Raw genomic sequence first — 26,330 nt, forward strand, 5'->3', positions numbered from 1 at the left:
GAATAGATGTAAATTGTTGCTGGGATTAGGCTGATTAGAAAGGAAGTTTTGACTGTGTTTCTGATTGTGCTGGGGGTATTTTTGAGATTATTGGATAGAAGGGGGAATAGGATGGGAGTGGAGAGGGTTAAGAGCATGAATGTATTTAGGACTAGTGACTAGACGTGCTGTCTACAGGAGCAGTATTGGCAATCCTGGCGGGCCTTACCCACGGATTCCCCCTATTTACTGGATACACACCCACTCAACATGAGCTAAAGCACATTTCAGGGTAATATTCATAGGTGTAAATCTGACCCTCTTCCCTCAGCACTTCCTAGGCCTGCCCAGCATGCCATGTGTTTTACACCACTGTGAACTTGCACTGGCTGTAGAAACAACCTTGAGGCTGGGAGTCTGCCACTACACTCAGCCTCTCTTCTGCCCTTAAAAGCCTGCAGAAAGTAGGATATTATGAAAACATTCAATTCTACTCTGTCTGAAAGAGGACAGTGCAGTTACTGAGCTATTGTAATTCAATTGACTTCTTACAGTGGCTGATTTGGAAGTGACATTTTCAGTGGGTCACTTAGATATTGGAAAGGGAAAAGAAAAAGAAGCTACAAGTACTTTTTATGTGCTAAGACTGTGGAGCTACAGGGAAATCTTTCCAAAACTGAGAAGGTAAATCCAGAAGCATTTCAGACACTTTTCACAAGCATTTGTCAGTGCCCTCAGTTTCACAAGAGTGTCTGGACAAAGACAAGTTTCCTTGATTTTTAGCTTTGACACCACCTGTGAAGCCTTGGCAGGAAGCAGTGCTGGGGAAGGGGGAGTGCAGTACCCTGCTGTAGAAGCAGCAAAGTCCTGTAAGAGGCCTGCAGCCAGCACCCATATTCTCCCATCCATCCCTGAACTGCAGAAACTGAAATGAGGTTCAAGAACTGTCTTGCAAAGAGCCTTACAGAAAGATTTATTTTCTTACCTTTGTTATAAGATAACCTGCCCAAGTTGCTGACCATTCTGCAAAATTATCACCTAATTTGCTTAAGTAAATTGGCTTCTTCACCTTAGACCAGTTTACAGCCTTCTGATAACTCTTGTACCTGTAATTTTGAAATAACCATTTAATAAAACTAACTTTTCATGTAATACAGTAAACAACAGTACATTGTTAGTTATGAAATTCCCTCACTGGAGCAATATGAATATGAATTCCTGTCTTCTGAATCTTTAAAGGTAGAATTAAAACCCCCACTTTCAGTAGTCAACATCTTTTATTCTAGAGCTCCTTAAAATTAAATATGAAATAAAAATTCTCATACCTTGATAGGTTGTTTGCAAGTATATTTTAAAGTGCTATCCATAATCAGTTTTAAGAAATGAAGTTGGATAAATATCTGAGTACAATGTTCTTGACAGGAAAAGCCAAGAGCATACATGAAAGCTGAGAAAGGCCAAAAAGTCTGTTTTCTAAAAAGGTAAAGCTTATCACAGGTAAGCATGACTGTCTTCATGAAGAAATAGAAGGGAAACATTGATTATTTCTAGTTAAGACAGGAACATAATTTGAAGTTTATTTTTATCATTACTTCAACAAAATGAATGTGAAGAAAAAGTCCAATTAAAACTCAGTGAGCTCCTCCTACTTCTGTAGAAGGCAGGACTAATAGGATGCTAGTAGATTTGAGTAGAGGGGAAAGAAAAACAAAAGCTTCAAAACATCATACAAGTCAATGCTCTAAGGACAAACAGGCAACCATGGGCAAAGAATGAGCTCCAAGTTTTGCTTGTTTGATTTAGAGAGAATTACATTCAAGTAAGTAATAATTCACCTTTTAGTAGAAAGACCTTATTTCAATTTTGTGTTTATACATATCACTCTTCCCAGAAGAGTGAGAGTCACAAAACCATATACTAGCCCAGAGAAAAAACCCAACAGATGTGTTATGAAATGCTATTCCTTAAACTGTCATATACCTTGTGTTTAAGTGAGGTTCCAAGATCTCCTGCACATGCTCAGGAAACCTCCTCCAAAGCCTGGAGCCAGGGCAGTCAGTGTTTGTCTCTCTACAGTCATAGATGGACAGTAACTCCTGAAAAGGGATGGTTTGCATCACCAAGTTAGCACTGAGGATTTTCATGACCACAGTACAAAGCCCTGTGCATATGAGTAAAACCCCATGTATATGACCAAAACCCTGTGTATACGTTATGATGTTTCCAACCTGAATGAGTCGATGCTAAGTAATGAGAGAGAAGTTATGGAATGCTTAATTGAGAAATCATAACTGCAAAACTGTTATCCAACACTGTTAATCCTCTGTTACTAGGCAAGTTTTGATTTCAGCTACGGATTCCTTAGATTCTCCAGCTGGTGTTTGGACCACATTAACTTGTATTCTTCACATCTGCCAATAAACCAGGACTAGAATTTTGTCTGATTCCTCCTTGTGCAGGAAGTGCACAATCTTGTGCATGTGCTAATAAAATTCTTATCCTGCTGACTACATAGGGCCACCTATTTTCTCCTGGACTGAAGAACTATCTTGAAGTTTTCACAAAGATATTAAACATCAAAAAAAGCAAGAACAAAAAAGCAAAAACCTCCATCCACTAAATAAAACCAGCACAAAAGACCAAAGCCTAAAAATAAGGGGAGGCTCCCTTTCACTTGCTTCTTAAAAGTGTAAGCAGAAACCATCTTAGGAATACTGCTTTTCATTTCTGCCTGTGCAACCTGAACTAATTCTAAGCCACTCTCAGGATTACTCCTTAATCCCTGTGTATGCACCTCTAAAACATCAGATGTCTCCTAAAATATTGTGACACAAAAGCAAACAGATAGATCTTATTTGAGAATGACCCAGAATACTAAGTGTACTTTCTAATTTGAACCTGTTACAGGATGAAGTTTCAAATACTTAAAAAAGAAAAATTGTATTGCATAGTTCTAAGTTCAATGTTACAGAACATAACCTGTGAAATAAAAGTAGGATCTAACCAGAGATCTTACCTGAATTGCATATGCTGCAGAATCCTGAGCACGAACATTGTCAGCATAAGCAAGGAAAGCTCTGGTCAGTTCCATTAACAATCCATAGGCAAAATTTGGATCTTCCACTCCAGCCTTAATGACAAAGAGAATGCCAGTTTTACTAAAACAGAGTAATAGCTGTATCTGTAAATAACCACTTGGAAGCATAACTCTAAACTGTTTTAGGTGTGACAGCAAGTCCAGATTTTCAAAGGGTCTAGAGATAAGAGGTTCCCTCCTCCTAAGGACTTTTTTAAGACCCCTAATGCCAAACAAAACCCTTCTGCAATGCTTCTTACCACAAAAGTGAAGTGTTTTCCTTGAGTTTCACTTGTTGAAAAGTCAAGCCTGCCAGGATCTATGGCTCCCAGTTCACCCAGACATTCCCCACAGAGCAGTCGTGCCTGGGAATTTGCATCCTGGCAGCCGATGAGAAGCACTGTCACCAGCTGGGAGATGACTGGCTCCACGGTTTCACTGTCTGTGACATACTTGATCAGCTTTTCCTGGGAAGATGAAAAATAAAGATGAGTCATTCTACAACCATATTTGTAAATAATCTCGGAAATCTTCAACCTGTAACTCACTTCTGATTTCGTTTAGCCATGAGTTCAGGTTGTAACTGCAGTCCAAGTGCACTAATCTGCTTCTCACCCTAGGAAGGACTAAACAAACATGTGAGGGATTGGGCCTCAGTTAATGCTGTCATGGCAAATATTGTATTTCATTATCATGCACCTCTCCACTAACTTCATTTTTTAAATTTGTCTTATCAAGTACCGTTTTTTCTTTTCTACATTATCTATATTTTTCACTTACTTATCCCTCTTCTCATGTGTTCCAATACTTCCTCCCAATTTCCCTCATGGAATTGTTGTGAAACCTTCTGGGTTTCCTGCCATTTCTATTCTTATTATTTGCCATTTCTTGAACATTTCATCACTCTCAAGTCCTACAAAGCCCAGGGTTTCAAGTCCTTTGATCAATGTCCATCATTTTAATTGGGTCTCCTTTCTTTTTTTGCTTTGGCCCAGCTTTTATTCCTGAGTTTCACATTTAGTCCAAATACAGAAAAAAATCAAGATGTTTGTCATTGTTATGCTTAATGAAAACTGAAACCAGAGCCAACATAACAGAGCAAATAGTTTCATAAGCTGTGGAACTAATTAAGTTTGATTTGCCTCAATTATTTTGCTAGACCTCTAACTCAGCAAGACACAGCAGGATTTTGCTGACCTGAGCTGCAAGAATTACTGGTTGGCCAGGAGTACACACAATGATTGTTTGTTCTTTTAGCTGGACTTTTTTTAAAATTTCTGGCTAAAGAGCATCCCACAATCTTATAACTACTAAGGGTACAGATTTATTACTTTTTCTTATGGGTCACATACATCCTTTGGGCTAATAACCTCACAGAACTGTAAAGCAATGTCTTCAGCTTGTCCATGGCTATAAAATGCTTTTGAATATGATCAATGGATTCAAAATGTTGAAGGTGGAAGACAAAAAATGAAGAGAAAAGAAAAGAAGGTCTAAGGTGGTCCAAGTAAATCTTAATTCTTTCATATATTACACACACACACGCTTGCTTTTATGTACAAGGTTCCTGATGCAAAAGTCATACATGCCCTAAACAGACAATAAGCCCACATCATCAATTGCTGAAATGGACTTCTTAGATACATCTTTCCTCAGAGTTAAAAAAAAAAATGTACACTAGCCTTGCTAAATCAGCATCACAGATTTGAAGGATTTGAAAATCCACCTACACGGAGGTGTCATGAAAAAGAATCCATTTTCCCCATTATATGTAGAAACAGCTAAATGAACTGAGGAGAATAACCCAGTACAAGTGCACACCCTGTAACAACAAGGAGCTTTAGACTTTTGGTCCAGATGCTAATGTGGTTTATTTTTAGTTCTACTGAAGGAGGTTTTCTATACCTGGTTTCTATACAATGTTTCTTTCAGGCTGGTAAGTGCATGAATCCGAACATCCACGTTCTCGTGCTGAATAGCTCTCATAGACAGCTGCAGGGCTGTCTGCAAGTCTGTGCTTTTGGAGGATTCCTGAGCAGGACATAAGAAGTTCAAGTTCAGTATAACAGGAATATGACTGAAAGTATAACAGGAATATGGCTGAACAGCATCTCAAAGAACACAAGCAAGAATACATGGAAACAACTGCCTTTTTGCTTACATTCTCACCTGTATCTATATACCATTGTCTTCTCGCCTATTTTTAAAAATGTTTTACTCAAAAAGGTGCTATATTTTACTTTTGGGTAAATAGAATGATGGTGTAAATAAAAATTATAAAATCAGAAGAAAATGCTTTGCTTAAAGTCTGTCTAAAATGGAATTAATTTCTACTTTTGTTGCATCACTCCCACAAAATAATTGCTACTTCCCATCTATTACCTAGTAATTCTGAGGACAAGCAAATGCAATGGACCATAGAGTACTCCTAAGAAGAGACAAACTTTGCTCCCTGTAAAGACAATATGGCCATAGCTAAAACTGTTGACTTCTCATGCTAAAATCTGTCACAAAAGAGAAGAAAAGTCAGGGTTCAGGAGACACTACAGAAACAGGAATGTTGAACATTTCATTCCTAAACCAGAATCAGAACATTCTTCAAACTATGCCTGTGAGACATAAAACCAATTTTGTGTATCACAGGCAGATAAATATATTTCCACTTAACAATGCACTTTACATGTTTTCCTCAGTTGTCATGAATTCATTTTATGCAGTAAAGCCAAGCAAATGGATAAAAGAAGCTGTACCTTTCTGTATTCCTGAAGGACAACCTGAACTTCTTTTAGTTCAGGAAGGTCAGGTAGAAAATATATTTCATGTAGAAAGTCTCGTACTGCATCCCTAATAGTTAGCAAAAAATATTGCAAAGAATACAGCAAACATTAGTTGAATCCAAAAAAACCCATCCAAATAAAGCAATGAAGAAATCTCTTTCAATATTGCTACTCTGGCCTTTTACAAGGGCCTTATTATTCCTATTACCACCTTTTATTGTGAAAACTGTTGGTATGATACAATGCAAGAAAAATGAAAATCCATCAAAAGTAATCAAGGTATTAAGTAGCAACATTCCTAAAAAAACCCTTTTATGCTACAAAATGTAAGATGAAAAAGAATTATGACTCAACCTTATTTTCAAAAAGGCTAAGTCATGACAATTAATGTATTATGTATTAAACTTTGATTTTATTTTCAGTTGGTGTGACCATTTGAATGGAATGTATGAAACCTTACTCAACATAATAATCTGTGCACTTCATAATTATACCTCTAATTATTGAAGAAAACAAAAACAAAGAACTCATTTCCTCCCCATTTCCAACTCTCTACACTTCTCTTTAGCTTAGAGCATATTGTTAGCAACCATCATTATTCTGTAGAGGGAAGTAATTTTCCATATCAGCACAATAAACACACTGAAGAAAGCCTGGCAGGGTTCAGTGTCTGAATGGGTTGTGACTTGGCCACAGCATCATATATATTTATAGGGACAATATAAAAACCCCTTTTCAGATGAAACTTGTTACATTTCAAGACCCTCAACACAATTTAGAGAAGGGGCAATTTTATAGAACAACAACTATTTAGCAGAAAAACAAGTTTTCTCGTCTCAGTGCTGGATGACTTGAATTCAGGGTTATCCCCATTCCTGTTGCAGGATTTAAACCATATAACTGAAAATATCTTGTGCAGTACCTGTTCTCCACTATGAGGAAGTGGAATATTGCTGTGGTTTCCTTGGGCTGGATATGTATGAGGGGCAATAGCACTACTATCACCTGGCTGAGCAAGGAGCCAAGGTAGGAATGGTCCAGACTTCGAACAAAGCAATCCCAGGCTCTAAACAAGAAAAGGCAACAAAACAACATAATTGATGATTCTTCACTGCAGGAAACATTTCAGGTGAGTCATGAGAAGCACTTTAAGCTATTTCAGCACTGTGGTTTAGATTCCTGTCCAGAACAAAACAACACAGTGCATCAAAGGACAGAAATAGCAGGGATGTCACTGTTTGGGTACACCATCAGCTCACCTGCAGCACAGTTCTGGGAAGTCATCCTTGTATCTCAGAGCTGTTCTCAGCGTGGTCATCATCTTCACTCTGACAGAACTGATGTGTTTGGGACCCATGAGTGTCATTAAAGACCTCAGGCTGTTTAAAGCCTAGACAGATTAAAGTCATTTTAATGTACTAGATACTCAGGAAAATATGTAGGAGTTATATTTTCTATTAAAATCGGGCTACCCTTGCTTAAGAAATCATACTTTAAGACATCAAAATTAATTTTATGTTTTAATAAAGAATTTCGGTTTAGCAAAAAAAAGGGGGTGAATCTCTAATGACAAGATTGTTACACAACCCTACATTATCTAGGCTGTTGACAGACCATGAGGGAAGAACTGCAGACACCAAGGAGTTAATGATTCCAGATGTCTATTATAAGACATGATTAACTATATATAGATATATAGCTGAAAAGAGAAGGCTTAGGAAATATAGAGGAAATAAACAAACTTGCATTTAAAAGAAAAATCAAACCAAGAAAACCCCAACAGAGTTGACATACAACTGCTCACAGAAGTGACTGGCAAGCATCAGGGAACAGGTAATAGCTCAGCTGTCAATGGAAGACAGAAGAGAAATACTGAGATGCAGGAGATATTTCAGTCACAGTAACATTACACCAAACAAGGTAGTAAAATGTCCAGCATGACAGATCAGTAACACAGGAATAAACCTGAGCTTGAGAAAAGGTCATGCAAGGGGAAACTCAGCAAGAACAAAAACAGAAGATAGAAACAATAGCAGGTGCAGCAAAAGAAGTGCTGTACAAATTAGGAAATTCAGAAAGCATGCAGAAAGGGGGCTATGAAAATGAGAACATTTTAACATGAATATCTGAAAATCAAAAAAACCACCAGAGAAAATACAGTCTGTCAACACAAAGGTTATGTACATTCTAGCATTGAAAACTTCCTGTAGAAATCATCTACAGTCCCTCTGTGAGGCAGCTGAAAGGCCAGCCTTGTGGTTGGAAGCACTGCTACAGTAGAATTTTCACTTTGTCTCAAGCTGTGAGCTCTAATTTCTCTAAATGCACTCTACTGCAAAGCTTAAAGGAGCTGTTCTGTGGGAACCAAAACTAATCTCTTGGATTTCCATCTTTTTTCTTTACCCTTTGGTGTCCTTATATAACCCCATGCAGTAATTCCAGTTTTCTCCCACATTCCCTCATCCTCCCACTGGTGTTTGTTTCACACACTAAAAATCATACCCTTGGATTTCTCCCCTGTAATTCCTGGTTGATTGACTCCTTGCATACACCATGTCTGACTGAAATATGTATCTGTCATTATTATCTGATCGTTATCTACCTGACCATTAAAGAAATCAAGAACTTTTGAGCTTACACAGAAGTCCTACCCTCTGTGAGACCATTAAAGAATTATTTTGGGACCCTAGTATCTTTGAGATTCCCATGACAGTTGCATGATCACACAAGTAAATCTGGAATATTATAACAGTGCTTGCTTATTTTTGTTTTAATATTCAAAATTAAGTTTACACACCATTTTTTTATCCTCAATGCCAACACTGGAACTCAGTAACTGCATGTTAAAAAAAGCCAAGATACCAAGCAATTTAGGTTGCAGATAATCAGCCTATGGAGAGGAAAAAATAAGTTAAAACCCCAAATAATTACAAGAAGTTAAAACCCCAAACAATTAACACATTTCAAAGCCTAAGATATTAAAAAGCAGGTATGAAATGCTAATTCTGAAGTACATATGAGAAGAATTCCAAATACACGGCTACTTAAGAAATATCAGTGTTATTGACAGACATCCCTATTAGACTGTGGGTCTAGCTGTTTTGTAGGATGTTAGGATTTACATGTCTGATGTTGGTTTGTTCAGGCACTTTTTGTTTTGATTTAGTTTTATGCATACTTGGTATGGATCTCTCTGTTACAGAAACACTTAATAGGAGATGTCAGCCTTTCTTGCACTTTTGCCCTGAAGTAAGTGCTGTTCAGAGAACGGCAAATTGTCTTCACTCTCACAACAGCCAAAAAGAAATTACTGAAAGAACTGAGCATGAATATTTTGATGTCCTTACCATTTGTTCTGGTGAAGTTATTTCCCTAGGTCCCTGATAGGAATCATCCTGGGAGGCAAATGAAGCCAGTATGGACAGACCATTGAAGACTTGCTGGTAGTGCTCCCCAATCCGCAGCAGCAACTCGTTATGCAGGCCCTGGTAGTCCTGCCTCAGCAAGCTGCCCAGCTCTATCTCAGTCTCATTCTGCACTCAACCACAAAGAAATATCACTTCATTTCATCACAATGTAATTAGAGCACTGAGAGACAGGAGGCAATGGGCTCTGGTTGCTTTGTTATAGAAGTCAAAGCTTTCAAACAGCTCAATGTTAGACAAACCAAGCTTTTAGAATTTGCTAAGTTCATAAAATATCTTAGAAACATTTATCAGAGCTAATGGAAGTGATTATAAGCAATAAGAACAAGATTTCTGCATTTGTAATTTTTCAACCTCTGCTTTGCAATACCTTAATTTAAGTACAGCAGAAAGGTCACTATGCATCAGCTGTTGCTCCTAATCTGCAGGTGTAACAGGGCAAATGCCAATTTACCTTGAGGTAGTGCAGTGCCCGCTCCAGCTCATCCTTGGTGCAGGAACAGACCAAATGAGAGAAGATGTATTTGAAGTTATTGATTAAAATCTCTCTTCTGTTCACATTCAATTGCTTTGCTATGGTTCTGATAAGTGTGGAGGCTGCAGGACTGGCCTTGGCTGCAAGGTCAGGAAGCAAAACTTGCAGGGTCCTCTGGTAAATGAAGAACTACAGTTAATGTAAACAACAAACAAACAAACCCTCCAAAACCCCAGGGTTAGGCTAAGTTCCATTTGGGTCAGTACCACAACAAACATGTCTGGTCGTAATGATCACCATGGGTATGAACAGAGAAAAACTTTAATACAATGCATATACCTAGCAAAAATGCAGATAGAACCAAATACTTCAGGAGCTGCTTCATCCAGTTCATACTAAGAAACATGTAAATAAAAAGTGAGCTAGCATTTTTTGTGTCAATCCAGATTCTCCACAAAAGGAAATCTTAAAAAACCCCAAAAGAAGTAAAAAACCCTAAAAGAAGTAAAAAAGGTAGTTTTTGTCTTTTGAAATAAGAAAGCTGACACCATGCAAAAATCACACCTTTCAAAGGATGCCTCCAAGTGCACTAAATCATTAATATGTTTAATGAGGATTCTAAACTTTAGCTCCTTATCCACCATACTTGAATTGGCACTGTATTCATCCCTCTAACTCCTTGATAAAACTGTTCCTCTGCATTTGCACTCTCACTTGCAGCATTCCCAAGAGAAAGTGTGGATTAAAATTGAACTGCACAAGCACAAAATACCAAAAAGGAATGACCAACTTACTGAGAGAAAGCGATTTAGATCTGGAAAATCAAATACACTGGCAATCTCAGATAACATGTCCAGAGCCATTTCTCTCTGGTGAGCAGCTGTTTCTTTCTGCAGCTCATTGCCCTGGCACGAAGCACTCAACACCACCATCTGGCTGGAGTGCAGGGATTCCACTAGAAACTAAGCATGAAGAAATAGGTATTTAGTATTATTTTCCCCTTGTTCACTCCCTAAAACTAAACACAAAAGTTTTACTGGTCTTTTTATGCATACTGGTCTTTTTTTTTCATTTATTGCACATAGATCTATGATTATTACTTTGCAACAGAACTGGATTATCATCCACTTAATAATTACATTCAATTTTGCAACCCTGGATTCAAATATTACATTACTAAAAAAATATCGAAATTAGAAAAGTTTGCTTTTGACAATTTTCTTTTTAAACAGATCTTGCTGTCATTAGGTAATGGATATAACAAAAAACCTAAATCAATCATGGCAGAATTATGCTTGTGCAATATTGACTCCAATTGCAATTTTAAACCATAGTGTCTTGCAGCAATAGTACTGCAGAATGCAAGAGCCTCTACTTCAGAATGAAGCATCTAGGGAATAAAACAGAGAAGCAACACTATTGAGGGGAGATCACAATAAAGTCAAAGATTTCCCATTCCTTCCTGAATGTTGGTAGGGCTTTTTCCTTAAAATAATTTCTTTCTTGTCCTATGAGATTTCACCTTGAGCAATATTGCAATTTTGACCTAGAGCTCCATTTTCAAGATATACACAAAGAACCCAAAGACATGCACTTTCTAAACCACACACCCTTTTTACCTGACAGATTGGCTTCTTGTACTGACTGAAAAAAGCCTGCAGCTTTATGGCCTTGGCTGCTGCCAGGGCCCGGATCTCTGCGTACGCTGCTCCGGCCACCGAAGGTGACTTGGACAACAAACAGTGCAGCAAATGCAGGAGGGCAAATGGCACCAATTCTCCTTTGGATGCCCTTACAAAGTAAGCAGAAGAAAAAGGATTAAAAAGTAAAACGGAATTGTCGCAGTAATAAAATGACTTAAGAACATGCAATTGCCATCATGCAAAATGAGTCCTTCTTGTATCTGCATGGCTTATCTGTACTTCCTGTGACAGGGCAGAAGAAAATGAGAAAATGAGGAATGTTCCACAGGAATCAACAGCTCTAAACAGCTGCAATGGACTGGGGAAAGGATGACTTCAAAATAAGTAATCTTACACTTAAAGAAAGGGCACTTTGTATCACAAACCGACACAACTTGGCAATTTTCAACATACTATCAAAAATACCTTCCAATATCTCCTGTTGTGAGAATCAAGGTATCTTTAAGCTCATTATTTCTTGACATTTTGGCATTTGTGTAGGCTTCTTTCATCCTTGAAACAAACAGCTGATACACAGGAAAACAAAAACACATCAATGTTAGTGTTTGACACTAGTGAAACAAAACCATAGTAAGTTAGGAACAAAACCCAAAAATAAACATGAATTCACCTCTTTTATGAATCCTTCTTCAGAGTCTAAGGATTCTAGTATGTTCTTTATGCACTTACTGAAAGCCACTCTTACATCTTTGTCTGGATCTTCCATTAGATTTAATAAAGACCCAACAAGAGACTTCACACTGGACTCATCAGTATTAAAATCCAGGTGTTTGCAAAGATGAGGTATATTTTCTATAAATGCTGGATTGGAGGAGGGAAGAAAAACATGCTTTTAATAGTTTTTCAAATCTACTGAAGTGCACAAAAGAGTGAGGCAAACAAACCAAAAAGCACACTTTACTTTTTTAACCAAAAGAATAAATATTGTGAAATCAGAGGAGATATTTAAAATTCAGATTTTATCAAGTATTACAGTTTTAGATATAGCCATAGACCAAATTTAAGCCAAGGCAGCTTAAAAAGAACACCACTGACAACATTAAATATCAGCAGTGATATCAATTGAAATACAACACTTCAAACATCAATAGAACTACTAAAAACCCAACACAGAATAAAAGGAATGGAGAAAGGTACAGATATAATGACTTAGTACCTCAGATGGAAGAGTAAAATGTTACTAAAGGTAAAGCCACATACCTAGCTTTACTGAGCTGGGTGCTTTGCTCTCAAGTAGAATGAAAAAGGGCTTGAAAACACAGGCTTGCACAGAAGAAGTTTTTCCTAGAGCAGAAGTCACAGTAAGGCTGCTACACAAAATATCATGAGTAACATCCTTTACAGCAGAGTCTGCTAAGGAAGGTCGGAGGTGGAATGGACCAGAAAGACAACAAGATAACTTCCCAACTATAGCAGCACAAGCCTCCTTGACTAGCTCAGACTCATCTTTGATTTGATTTCTGAAATGGAAACAAAAATGAAATCGTTTTAATAGGTCATTTACCTAGAAATTAGTTTTTCTACATTGTCTGAGTTCTCTAACTACACTGCCAGTACTATCAGGACAGCTTAAGGATGCTCTGTGTCACTAAATCATCTTTGTCCTTTTCAGATCACCCTCATGTTCTGTTAAATGTTTGAAGCAGCACTGGGCATGGTGAGGCTGGCATGCTGTAAAGAAGAAACTGAAGACTAACACAAAAGGACAGAAGACACTAAGATATATATAAAAAAAACCAGAGAAGCTGCAAAGATTTGAAGAGACATATGGACAAATACAAGATGGATTTCACTGACAAAGATATCTCCCTTCCCCTCCTAATTTAAATTAGGGTCTCCACCTAGCAAAGGAACTTGCATACTGACATAGTAAGTGAACATTATTCTGTCACACAGACATCATCATGTGCACCTATCCTGTTGATAGCTGATGGTTTCTGAAATCAAGATCTAGCAAATTTCGTATGAAACGAACATTTATTTTTATGTTTATGCTCCATTTATTATTTGCCCATTTTTCTTCTTGCACAAAGACAGAAAAGCTGCATTAATACATACAAAAGAGCTCTGGGAATCACGCTGCAGGACTGCACAGGATGAAGCAGGAGAGAGAATCCTTTAACACAAGTAGCCCGAATTATTTCATGGTGACTTTGTAATGCCCAGTGATAAACTGATTTTCTCCAATCCAGATGAATGTTTTTTGGGAAGAGAGTCAGAAGGAACACACAGTGTGACTGAGTTTGGGGTGCTAAAGAGAAAAAAGAAAAAGCAAAGAATTACTTGATTTAAACTTTTAATACCATCACTCATCATAAGAAGGCAAATAAAATAATTTTACTTTAGAACAATCATTCCGAAGTGGAACTAGGCTTTATATACTTTAACATACTTACAGAAACTCTGTGCAGTTTTTTGACTCAAAACTGGAGGACCAAACCCCCAAATAGATGGCTTGAAAGAAGAATCATCAGGATGGCTGTAAATCCAGGGCAGAGACAGCAATCCACATAAGTCATCGAGAATCTGATCACTCAGTGGAATTTTCACTAGGGGAAAGAAGCAGCAAAACAAACATTTATAAAACATTTTATGTTCTTAATTTGCTACAAAATATTACTTTTTCTATCAACAAAGATTAGTATCACTGTTCCCCCATGTTAATATCATACTTTTTAGGCATGTAATAATAAATCATGTAGTGCTAAATCAGAATAACCTAAAAATCTCATTAAACAGATGACAGAATGTAACACACGAGCAGCAGAATTAATATAACTTTGGTATCTCTGGATTTGTGCAAAGACTTTCAGCTGGACTTCTGGGTGTCTGGTAAGCCTGAACTCACAATAACATTTCAGTCTTGGTAACTGAGTCTGTCCTCCATCCTAGTAGTTACTTTTAAAAAACATGGAAGTACTCAATATTTTTGGTACCATGCATGCCATGTTTGCTGAAGCTGTTTGCAACCTTTGAAATTGTTGAGTGGAACAAAGACAGTAAATTATGCTGCCTCTATGTGTCTTTAAAAGAAAACTGCTAAAGTTTTTTTCCTTTTTTATGTATTTTCACTATCCCCATATATTCTCTTGATCAGATAAAAATCAATAGAAGTACAGACAAAAAGAAGTAAATGATGTTCATAAAGGAATGCAAATGAAGGTCTCTAAACAGAAAATAATTTTTTTTTTACTTAACCTTTTTTGTAAAAGAGTTGGAATACTAGCACAAGATTAATAATTTCAGCATCTCAACCAAAACAGACTTAATACAGTCAGATGAATTCCTAATTTACAAAATACAAGACAATCTTGAAGGGTTTCTTACCTTGAGCATATAGCAAAGCATCAAAGATTTTTACTACTCTGTCAATCACTTGTTCTAGATTAACAATCTGTGTAGCAGCCTCTAACAGGTTTCTGCAGACTTTCACTAGTCTTGTGGTAAAATCAGAGGAAATCCACTTGAACTGTATATTCACCATTGAATCTGAGGAGCTTGGAGTATTCTTACACGTATCAGAGTTACATGGATGAGACACTCCATGCTCTTTACTGTTAAAACAGAAATCACATCAATGCAACAAATGCAACAAACAATATTGAATATTAACTGCTTGTAAGCCAAGTTAGTAAGGAAATGCACTTCTTCAAAATGTACAGGACCCATCCAGTACTGATTACTGATCCTGAGACACAGACAAGCATTACATTACACAAATTGTAACGAGAGTTACAAGAGACTCTTGGTCCCAGCTTCCCCTTGGTCCTTTACCTGCTGGAATCTGTTGGGGGAGAGCAATGAACGATGCACAGAGCAGCCAATCGCAGAATCACAGCGATCCCTTCCACAGGCTGGAGAACATCCCCTGGCAGAACTTCTTCCTCAAGGACAGATATTAAGGATGCAGCTTTCTTAGTGATGGCATTCCACAGAGCACTCTTCAGTTTCATGTTTACAGGGCTAAGTCTGTAATTTGACCATATTAATTATTTTCCAACACACACTTTATTTCAGAAAAGATAAATAATCATAGCAAAACCAGAGCTAATCCATATTTGATATAGGATTAGGAAAACACCAAATGAAGCTTTAGCTTAAATGTGTTTCTAGGAAGGAAAAGATCCTAAAAGATCCTACTCTGAATTTTAGTATGACTCTTATCAGACTTATCTGAAAGGCTACAAACATGTAACTCTACAGTCCTTGGAAGGTCTTGGCAACCATAAAATGGCAAATGTTACACCCATCATTGAGAAAGGCACAAAAAGAGAATCCAAAGAACTATAGGCCTGTCAGCCTAATCTCACACCCTAGGAAGATTATGGAAAAAGTTTTCCTTGAATTAATTTCTACCTGCATGAGGGACAAGAAGGTGACTGGAAACAGCCAGTATGTATTTATGAAAGGAAAATCATGCACACGATTCCCTTCTACAGTGAGACAGGCAGCTCTGTGGAGAAAAGTGGCTGCTTTTTCACACAACTTCAACTGTCTACAAAGTTAGGCTGACAAGAGCTTTGTGAAGGTCTGTATGACAAGTCCTGCAACTGGCAAAGAAACACCCGATGCAATAGAACAGACTGAGAGCTAACTAAGTAATGAGCAGCTTTGGAGAAAATGACCCAGCAGGCTTGTGGAAAAGTGGAATATTAGAGCAGTGTGACCTTGTTTTAGAGAAGGTCAACTACACCCTGGGCTGTACGCAAAGAGTGAAGGCTGATCACAAGCCCACACCTGGAGTGCAGCATGCCCAAGGCAATTTTGAGTGCCCAAAGACAAAGAGGTCAACTGCTGGCACAAGTCCAAGATAATCAGGGAGCACAGCACAAGCAGAGACTGAGAATTGGTTTTGTTCATCTGAGCATAACTTAACTAGACCTGCTTTAAGTACATCCAGTGTAAGACCACAGCCACACACAATTCTGTCACACTAGGTACGCTCCCAGCTTTGTTTTCAGTGTGAAAAAATGAAAATATCTTTCATTGAACACATTCAAAACAGCCTCTTTAATAAAGTTTAGCTTAAAAATCACCAATAGATTTTGATCCCTCAAAATATAATTTAGATTTTTTCCCCAGAAGCTCTTTCAATCTGTTAAGAAGAAACTGCCTCAAGAAGTTGTCATTACTATTCAATAGGCAAATGACTATAAAAGCAATTACTAAGTGCCATACATTAAAGGTGCAGGAGATTTCTTTGGATGTTTTGTGGATAGGCTCAGTCTCCGTCTTTTCTCTGGAACTTCGTCACTGCTGCTGCTCCACCCATCAGTATCTGAGCTCTCCAGCTGGTTCTGCTGAATCTCCTCAAAGATTTCTTCTGTTTGTGTTTTTAATGCTGTATAAAGTGGACTCACCAGATACTGGGATGGACAAACAACAGAGGTACCATGATGTATGCTCTGCCTTACTTAAAGATGTGGTATTATTGCTTTTGACTTAAAATATTAAATTGCTAAATATCATGGTAAAATAGTTCATAAAAACCTTTCCATTCAAAAAAACCTTATTACAAGATGAAAGCTCTTATGAGCAATGAAGTTTCCTGTTCTGCTACTAGAGAGGATGCAGCTTGTTCAGCTGTAGTTCCTGGCATAATACCTTGCTACCAAAGCCATCACACAGACACACAAAGTTTAACAAACAGGTAGAATACACAGATGAATGTATGGAATAGAGGCACTCAGCACATCAACAACTCATTGTCAACAACCTTGTTATGTTTCTGAACTAAAATAGGGTTTATTTAGGTTGAGTATCAGGAACAAACTTTTGATTAGGAGGGTGGTGACACACTGCCACATGCTGTCTGGAGAGGTGGTGGATGTCCCATCCCTGGAAACACTCAAGGTCAGGTTAGGTGGGGCTCTGAACCCTGATCTAGTTGAAGCTGTCCCTGCTTATTGCAGGGAGTTGGACTAGATGGCCTTTAAAGGTCCCTGCCAACCTAAACCATTGACTCTGACTTAATCTTTTCTGTCTACCTGTCCCTAACAAACATGACTAAATGGAAAGTAAGAGCATCTCAAACTACTGCACACTACTTGAAAAGCTGCCCTCATATGAGTGCACTCTGGGCCTTACTCCCATCTCATATTATCATTATGGACAGACAGTTGTGCCTGCATAGCTTATGGACAGTTTAATACATCTGAAAAACAGGAGTCCAGCTACATCCAACAGGTTTAAGAACCCTGACCTGTACAAACATGTGAAACAATTAAGAAAAAAGGAGTATCAAGCTAAATGTGCAAATAAAAATTACATTTCCTAGATTTTTTTCTTTGCATAGGTATAGGTTTTTGTATATGACCTATTCACACAATAAATTCAGTTTTTAAAATAAACCTACCTTTTGTTCTTCCTGAGTTCCAAGAATATTCACAAAAATTCTACATATGGTACTGATACGGGTCTTTCTTATTTGTAAGGCAGATTCATAGCCAGCTGGAACAAACTCCAGAAAATACTGCAGCATGTGGCAAAAACCAGTTTTCAGCTTTTCAGACTGAAGGCACCTAAACACATCCCCTTCAAACCATGAGCAGAGCTTCTCTAGCAGCATATTCAAGTAGACAGGTTCAATATTTTTGTAAGAATCTGCTTCAAAAGGCAGCAATGTCCTCACCAACAGTAAGAGTGGCTCTCCAAAGAGTTCTGATTCCTCAGTATCCATTTCAAGTGTTGATTGTAGAATTTCAAAAAAGACTGAGAAGAAAACACTGGCCAGCTGTTCTGGAGGTCCTCCTAAATGAATTAACTTCACTATAAACTTCATTGCCAAAGTTTTAACTTTTGGACTGCCATACTCTAACAAGGAGCAGCCTATCCCCCAGAGAATAATATCCTGTCTTACAAAGAAGATATCTGCAACAATATTTGTCAGAATAGACATTAATACAACTTCCAAATGTTCTATATTTGGCATACCCATCAGCTGTAATGGTGCCAGTCTTAAATATCCCACGTTGTCACTTATATTGCTGGAAAATCTCTGCACAGTCACTGGCCAGACCAGTCCATCTCCCCAGAGATGCCTCTGTGCATCTCTTTCATGCAAGATGATTAAGTCTTGAAAAAGATGTAGCAAGTCTTTAGTTAGTGCTTCAAAAATGGAGCCACTCTTCATTTTAAACAGAAAAAGTAAAGAGCAGATAACATCACAAATGTTCTTGTGCAATGCGTTGCAGTTTGGAGCTGCAGCAATACGAAGAAGCCTTGTTATGATCCAGTTACTAAATTCTAGGACAATAAAAGAGAATCTTTATTATTAAGATAAAAACTATAAAAACTAAAATCTCCAACTGAGTACCTCCCTAAGAGCAGACTGCTTACCACTAAAACTAAACTCCTTGAGATAAATGCTTGTAGGCTCAGTAAACAGAATCTTCACTGGGACATTTATTCAGCAAATCCCATGAAAAAAGAGGAAAAGAGGGGGCAGAACATGGGTTGGGAATGGAAGACACACATTTTACACTGGTATTTCCAGACATTTTCCTCTGTCAAAAAAACACCCCCAAGCAGTGAATACATGTAGAGCATATCTCATCAACACCATATAATAATATATCTATGCAATGGTAATGGATAATGTCAAAGTCTGTCCTGAGAAATTTCCATTATCACAAGTGTTAATCCATTCACAATATTCAAAGTCTATCATCACATTCACTCATAAATTTATAATGATGAACTTACATATCTGCCTTTTTCCCCTTTCTCTTCTTTGGATGATCCCACTGTCTGCAAATTTAAATCCTGAAAATATCAAGCTTCAACATAAGCATTTTTAACAACTCACCAATGCAACTGCATTTGGTTTCCTCCTGATTTCCATCCACATTTACAAACATAAGTGGGGAAGATTTCATGATATGTTGAATAAAATCAAGCAACATCACAGAACTTGGTTGTGAATCTGATTTCTTAATGAGTTCCAAGGCAACTTTAAAGAAATAAGACAATATTCCAATCAGCATGGCAACAAACCACTTTAAAAATTTTGTTCACACCTTATGAGGAATATTTTTTAAAAATATATAAAAAAAACTATGATATGGTATTAAACCTTTCAAATTATTTATTGTGAGTAGATTTTTTAATCTATGAAGGTAATTGAGTGCATATTGTAAGCCCTCTATGTGACTCTAAACGGTATGAAGAAAAGTATAAATTACTCATTAAATATTATTAATCCCAAATGCATTAACATTCAGTTAAAATTCTATTCAGCTGTGTGTTGAGTGAAGAAAAGCAAATACTTAACATTTCCCGAGGTTTACAGTCTTGCTAGAGAAACAATGCTGAGAATTGTTTCAAAGCTCCAGAATATAAAAAGTTGTAAATGGCAAATTCAGCTAACGAAAGCAGAAGGTTTAACAAAACACTGGACATAGCTAATGTTGCTCCATTGAAACAGGTATCTGAATCATATCAGATTTATCCAGATCCCCCAGGGATCCTATCCAGTGTTAGTTAGTACAAGAAAGAAATTATCTGAGATTCAGACAAGATTTCAGTTCTGAGACACATGTGAATATTAAGAATTGCAAGCTGTGTTACTCATGAACAGTGAAATTCCATGACACTCCTGCTTTTCAATGTTGGGAGCATTTGTATCCATATAACCCTGCACAGCATCCACCCCTCCTTCCTTGGGGATGTGTGTGTATGGTTTATTTACATAGGGAACTTCACATCCCAATGGAAAATACTGCATCACTGGTTTTATTAAAAACTAAGTAATAAATGGTATTGTATTCAACTAAAACTTTCTTTAAAGGTTCTCAACTTTTATTTTTGACAGGAATTACTTAAAGTATAAAGAAGACAGTTTTAGATTATAGGAATGTAATGCTTACCAACATCTACCTCTGTAAGAATTCTGTCAATAAACTGGCAAAGTATTTGTCTTGGTTTCTGCACAACTGTGTTGTATTCCTCTGGACTAGCACTAAAATTAAAAAGAATGATATTTTGATGTTACCAATTTTAAAGTACAAAATAATTACTTGGAAGTCTGTCTCAACAGCTTAATGTTAAACACTGACTTTCTTCTAGAAGTCTTCAAAAATAAATACAAATTGATTTCTTGGTGGTTTGTAGAGGTTTTGCGGGAGGGGGGGAGGGGGGAGGTGTTTGGGCTCTTTTTCAATTTTCTTGTTTTAGTGACCGGCCTGTCCCTCAGCAGTCAGGGCTCGCAGGGTCACAATTTCAGTATACAATTGTACCTCCATATCTGCTCGCTGCCTACTGCAATACAAAGCTCCAGTGCTGGTGCTGCCATTAAAACTGCGGAGCCCGGCAATTCCAGCTCATGGAGCTCTCAGTGAGGGTTCACAGCACACTCAGGCTCAGGCCGGGGCTCTGGGACCACCAGGCCGCTCCCGTCAGCACCTGTCAGCGCCACCCGGCAGGGAGAGAGGGACAGGCCCCGGCAGGGAGCGGGAGAAGGGACCGGCTGAGGTGACAGCCCGGCCCGGCCCGGCCCGGCCGCAGGACACCTCGCACACCTCCTTCTCCCCTTCCCCGCCGCACATGCCGGGCGCGCCTCCCCCAGCGCAGCACAGCCCCGCACACACACGCCCTACATGGCGGCCGCCGGGCCCGTCCTACCCGGCGAGCTCCCGCAGCGCGGGGATCATGGAGGCCATGCCCAGGCCCTGCTCCGCCATGGCGCCACTTTGAATCGGGCGGCGCGGAGCGGGGCGGGCACGGCGGGACGGCGGCCGGCAAGGCCCAAACCTCCTCCCGCGGCGCTGCTCGGGTTTAACCGCTTCGTCCCTGTACACGGAGCGGCCGCGGCGGCTCCGGGACGGTCCCTGATGGCTCCCGCGGACACCTCTCTATCCAAGCGGGGCTCTGCTGCACGGACAGGTAACACCCAGCGGGGGCCGAGCGCACCCCGCCGAGCCTCGGCCGGTCCGGCAGTAGCACTGAGCGACCACCCGGCCCCGGCGGGCACTTGGCAGAGTGCGGATAGGGGCTCCAGGCGATGGGCGAAAGGAAGAAAGGCGAGGAGAGGCAGTAAGGAGGAAACTTCGGTGCCAAGGGAGCGCCCGGTGCAGCTCCCTCTCCGTCCGCCGCCTCCCGTGCAGGCGGGATGCACCTGGGAGTCAGGTGTGGGACAGCCCCGCCGAGAGCGGCCCCGAGCGGCCCTGGCCCGCCCCCGGCATCGCCCCGCCCGCCCAGGCCGGCCCCGCGGCAGCAGGTGGCGGCGGGACCGGCGGGGCGCTGGCGCTGCGGGACGGGCCGCGGGCAGGTGGGCAGCGAGCGGGGCGCGGGGGCCACCGGGGCCGCTTCTCGGGTGCTGCCGTGTCCGGAGGGAGCGGGGCCGGCGGGAGGGCGCGTTCGGTACGTGAGCGGGCTCGGCGCTCCTCCGCGCAGGTAGCGGTGAGCGGCGCGTGTAAGATACAGACTTTCTTTCTTTGTTATTGTTATTACTTTCTGAGCGTATGTTGCTTTTCGTTACGTTTCTTTTGCGAACGTTTACGTGTGTAAAGTACGGAAGGTGTCGATGAGAACCCCGAAGGGACGCGATCGGGCGCTGAGCGGGAGCGTGTGGCCCCACCTGGGCAGCGAGTCCCGCACGTTCGGGAGAATAAAGGATAAAATAAGGAGTCATGGGCAGGTGCGAACCGCAGAGAGGGTACGCGAGGGCACACTCAGCTCTGAGCTTTGTTTTTGTCATTAGGAGCTCCGGCTCTTTCTGTATTTGTTTATGAACTTCGCTTAGCGTTCTTTCTGGGTTGAAATAAAATCCTCTCGGAGGATAATTCTGTTGCCTGTTTCCACTGTGCTAGGGCTGTGTCGCTTGCATGTAAAACAGCCCACGTATGTTTCAGTTACTTGAACGATTTCAGATGAATGCTTTCGGGAACCTATTGCTAATGTTTCATTCAGAGATGGTTGTTTTTGTCCTGCAGAATACATGTTTGTCATTTCAATAGAATTCTGCTGACCTTTTAAAGGCTGGTAACTTGGCAAGGACCTAAAATACTTCAAGAAACTTTATGAAATGTAACTGGGTTTGGTCTTTGTTTGTTTTTCAGCATATATTGCAATGTTTTCTACTAGCTGACTTAATAAGATATTAGTCCTTCTAGAGCCATTCATAGAGAAAAAGCAGGAACCATGTAGCAATATGTAGTCTGTTAAGTAGAACTTTAATGCTTAAGAAAGACCAAGTACATCTGGGTTTTGTTATCAGTGTTGTTTTGAACGCAAACTTTTCTAGACTATTTCAATTTAAAGTATCTATTATTGTGAAAACAGTGTTCTGAGTTTAAATTTCCAAAACTGAAATGACAGTCGCACTAAGGAAGGTGTAAACTGTACTGCTTGCCAGTTTGATGTAAGCTCCCGTGTCATCCCTGAGGGACAGGATACTGTTGGTACATTAGGAAGTTCAGGAAGACTCTGTTGTCCTAAAAAATAAGCTTAAGTTTACTGAATCATAGGGTGATTGTTTTTGCTGATAAAACATAGGTGTGGCACATAAAGTGCCTAATTTTAAAAAGTGCTTTTGCATGGGAATCTCTGGAGTCAACAGTGAGATCATATTAGTATAGTTATTGTAGAAGTGCTTTCATTTGTCACAGGTAGAATGCTACATAAATTTGTTGTGCAGTTTCTGTGAGCATTTACTGAGCATGTAATTCAGGCTATTTTTTTGTTTTGTAGTAAGTGCTTCTAACAAATCAGCAGAGAAATCTTCTGCTTCCCATTTTTCAACTGGGAATTTTACTTCCCAGTTGCAAAGCCCCATCTGTTGACTTCTCACCATACCATGGAGTTTCTCCAGCTACCTCGGTGTTGGAAGACTCCACATGAGAGTGCCCATAACAACTTCATTGGGCTGTGAAGATGTAAGGAGTCTCCCTCACACACCCTAGTGTTTGATAGACCCTCCAGGGAAACAGCACCTGAAACACCTGCTTTCATTTCTTGCTTTTCTTAAGCACAGGATAAGCATCTTCTTGTTTCTTTCTCATATGTCATTGTGTTGCACTTTTATGTCTCTTGGCCCCGAGGAGGAGAAGCAGACATGTTACCATGCATTTGAAGAGAGTGGCTAATTGCTAATGAAGATAGTGTGCCTGGAGACTTTTCTCCTCCAATGCAGCTGATTCATGTTGGTGAAAGGAATCTGAGATGAGCAGAGCTCAGCTTGCAGTACTTGGGTCAGGGGAAGAAATTCATGCAGATAGGTACAAATAAGTGTCAAATTCAGTGTATGCAGCACTACCAAGATTTCTGCCAAAGCTGCTGTTAGTTTCTGGTTTTTTAATTCTTTCTCTTTTTTTTCTGCTCTCTTCCCTACTTGAACAGTCCTCTCACTGTATAGTTGCATGATTCTTCCACACTCAGGTCTCTCTCTTGCTTGGCTTTCATTATTTATTTACCACATGCTTCAGCAGGTCATTGTACTTATTTTAAGGCAGAGTGACTCTACATTGGACCAGCAGGTCTGAGAGGACAAGAGACTGTTAAGTGTACTTCTGTTCCCTCTGTTGTTTAGTTCTGAGGCATAATTACTGTTCTGGGGGCTCATGTGCTCTGTGGATGTCTGTGAGCTGTTCCCCCAGGAGGCTGGTGTGGCTGCAGTTCAATCTCAGCTGTCCTGCAGGCAGACAAAGGGAGTGCATGGAAGCGCAGGTGTGTGTTCCTTGGGCAGACAAAGGGAGTGCATGGAAGTGCAGGTGTGTGTTCGTTCCTTGGTGCCTTCAGGAGCTGAGAGCTCTCAGGTGCTGGGGGGAAATGCAGCTGAGATGGTGCCCGGGGCTCCTGTGAGCTGGGCTAAGGAATTTTGCTCAGTGTCAGGGTGTGCTTATGGCTCCTCATCTGCAGGGCTGCTGCAGGAACACCAAGAGGCTGTGAGTGCTCCAAGGCACATTTCCCTGTGCAGTCATGCAGGTGCCTGACCTTTGGACACAGGGCACTGCTCCTCTGCACTGCAAGAATGTGGATTTCAGCCCTTGAGCCTTTTATCTCTGCCTCTGTTGCTTAGTCAACTGGGCTGGAATGAAGTGGCACAGATTGAAATGATGTGTCACCCTGAATATTCATCTGATGATTAAACAAAAGAGTGAAAAATGGGAACAGTAAATTGTGGTAAGGACAACAGGTGAGCCAGAAACCTAAAAGCAGATTATGTACATCCAGCTAAGCAAAAACTAACAGGTACAAGAGGGGAAAAAAGTGGAAAAAGAAAACATATAACACTAAAATCTATTTGACTTCTAAATGTAATCCTGACAGGTCCTAGTCCTGCAAGCCTTTATTCATGTTTTTTCTATGAACAAGCCTACTAATATACTACTGATAATGTAAAATACAGTATTTAGTAATTTGGAGAATTTGATTGATCTGATCAAATGCAGGGAATGCTAAGTGTTAGCCATGGCCTTGGTATTTACATGATTGTTTTGCTACTTCTAAATGTAGCCTGATGAACTCCTAGGTTTTTATGTGGAGGTGTGTACTTGGTTACTGCTCTTACATACAGGTGTCCAAGGAGAATAAAGGTACTGCATCACAATAGCTCATCAGAGACATTGGTATTGCGAGGTCTCAGAAATAAATTATGCATAAAGCAAAATGTGTGCTTCTCCATGCATGCTTTGGGTGGGAAAAGGATTATCAACCCACTTTCAGGGCTCTCTTGGCAGATGTTTCCTTAATAATAATAGTCACTAGAGAGAAAAAAAAAGAGCTGGATCCAGTATTTCCCACTTTTGTTCAATTAGTGTATTCATCCTTTCATCTTGTCAATAATCAGTGCTTGAATAGACTGATTAAAAACACTGACATGTAGAAAAGCTGAAGTACTAAGTCATATGTTCTCAGCAAGATTATATTTATTTGAATGCGATTTCAAGAGTTTGTTTCTGTCGAAGATTCAGGACTCACTTGTTTCTCTCAAACCAGGTGTTCTCTGATAGCTTTTCTTTTCCAGAATTTTTATAGTTTGGAATGTTTTTGTCTTGCTGATTTATCAAGCTCTTCTTATAACTGCACATCTCCTCCCATTGTGTTTGCACATGCCCCACTGCTTCTCTTTGCACTAATTTATTACCTTATAACAAAGGGAAATGAAATTCTTTCTTTCATAGCCTAAAGGTAAAGCAGTGTAAAGTAGTATGAAGTTACAATTTTCCATTGAGTTGATTATTTTACTCTAGTCCTTCCAAGCTTGATTTATAGAGTCAAGATATATTTAATTGTAGCTAGTGAGGATTCCCTCCTCCCTTTCCAGGCAATATGATGTATTCAATGCGAAATAACTGAATATTAAGATATATTTCATTGTACTTATCATCACCCTTATCAGCCACTTCATTGTGGCTGCGTATTTAATTGTATGGGGCAGAATATTCTTCACATCCCACATTACAAAGTATTAGAAGCACATAAATTTAGATTTTATCAATAATTTCTTCTTTTTAAAAAGAGAATTACTTATAATTTAAATCATATCAATAATTCCCTCTTTTTTAGAAGAGTTAGTTGTCACTTGCTTGGTGTTGCATATGGAGGTAACTAATTCACTAGTGCAAGACCTATTGGACAAATTCTTCTAAAAGCTGGTATCTTGTTCATCTTAATCATTAACACTTCTATATCTTTGATTTCTCAAAAGGGATTTCATTATTCTGCTATTACCAGAGATTAAAAAAGTAATTAAAACTAATGTGTGCACTCCCTAAAATTTCCAGGATCTTTGACCATTTTGCTTGAAACTCAAACCAGAGATTGGCTTCTTCACCATGGGCAAGGTGCTTTGGTCACCTCCTACCAAAGCTGCTCCCAAGAGAAGCTTGGCAGCAGCACAAGACCTGTTTTTTGTCATGCCAGAGCAAATCCCTACTTCTGGCACTCCTGTTGTGT

General features: G+C 39.6%; 2 protein-coding genes across 6 annotated transcripts in view; one reads left to right on the forward strand and one right to left on the reverse strand.

Annotated features, from left to right (window-relative positions):
* Positions 1-21,138, reverse strand: part of ATR (ATR serine/threonine kinase) — a 39,418-nt gene extending 18,280 nt beyond the window's left edge. For both annotated transcript variants that reach the window (XM_071437633.1, XM_071437632.1), the window contains exons 1-25: positions 21,057-21,138; positions 20,303-20,394; positions 19,243-19,386; positions 17,791-18,680; positions 16,614-16,801; positions 15,210-15,404; positions 14,763-14,989; positions 13,832-13,984; positions 13,494-13,686; positions 12,636-12,895; positions 12,046-12,236; positions 11,841-11,941; positions 11,352-11,523; positions 10,527-10,694; positions 9,712-9,906; positions 9,180-9,365; positions 8,630-8,722; positions 7,092-7,222; positions 6,755-6,898; positions 5,806-5,899; positions 4,961-5,086; positions 3,316-3,522; positions 2,996-3,109; positions 1,960-2,075; positions 965-1,085 (exon numbers count right to left, since the gene is read on the reverse strand). In XM_071437633.1, coding sequence (XP_071293734.1) covers positions 965-1,085; positions 1,960-2,075; positions 2,996-3,109; positions 3,316-3,522; positions 4,961-5,086; positions 5,806-5,899; positions 6,755-6,898; positions 7,092-7,222; positions 8,630-8,722; positions 9,180-9,365; positions 9,712-9,906; positions 10,527-10,694; positions 11,352-11,523; positions 11,841-11,941; positions 12,046-12,236; positions 12,636-12,895; positions 13,494-13,686; positions 13,832-13,984; positions 14,763-14,989; positions 15,210-15,404; positions 16,614-16,801; positions 17,791-18,680; positions 19,243-19,386; positions 20,303-20,394; positions 21,057-21,115 — 4,560 coding nt within the window. In that variant the 5' untranslated portion in view covers positions 21,116-21,138. The remainder of the gene's footprint in view (positions 1-964; positions 1,086-1,959; positions 2,076-2,995; positions 3,110-3,315; positions 3,523-4,960; positions 5,087-5,805; positions 5,900-6,754; positions 6,899-7,091; positions 7,223-8,629; positions 8,723-9,179; positions 9,366-9,711; positions 9,907-10,526; positions 10,695-11,351; positions 11,524-11,840; positions 11,942-12,045; positions 12,237-12,635; positions 12,896-13,493; positions 13,687-13,831; positions 13,985-14,762; positions 14,990-15,209; positions 15,405-16,613; positions 16,802-17,790; positions 18,681-19,242; positions 19,387-20,302; positions 20,395-21,056) is intronic.
* Positions 21,139-21,180: 42 nt separating this feature from the next.
* Positions 21,181-26,330, forward strand: part of PLS1 (plastin 1) — a 41,019-nt gene continuing 35,869 nt past the window's right edge. For 2 of the 4 annotated variants that reach the window (XM_071437649.1, XM_071437654.1), the window contains exon 1: positions 21,181-21,317. The gene's annotated coding sequence lies outside the window, so the exon portion shown is untranslated. Of the gene's footprint in view, positions 21,318-21,608; positions 21,795-26,330 lie in introns of those variants that run through there. The other 2 variants (XM_071437650.1, XM_071437651.1) reach the window with 2 other exon arrangements.

The sequence above is a fragment of the Agelaius tricolor genome, unplaced genomic scaffold, assembly GCF_023055355.1.
Source record: "Agelaius tricolor isolate 1412-34295 unplaced genomic scaffold, bAgeTri1.0.p SCAF_12, whole genome shotgun sequence".
Classification (NCBI taxonomy): Eukaryota; Metazoa; Chordata; class Aves; order Passeriformes; family Icteridae; genus Agelaius; species Agelaius tricolor.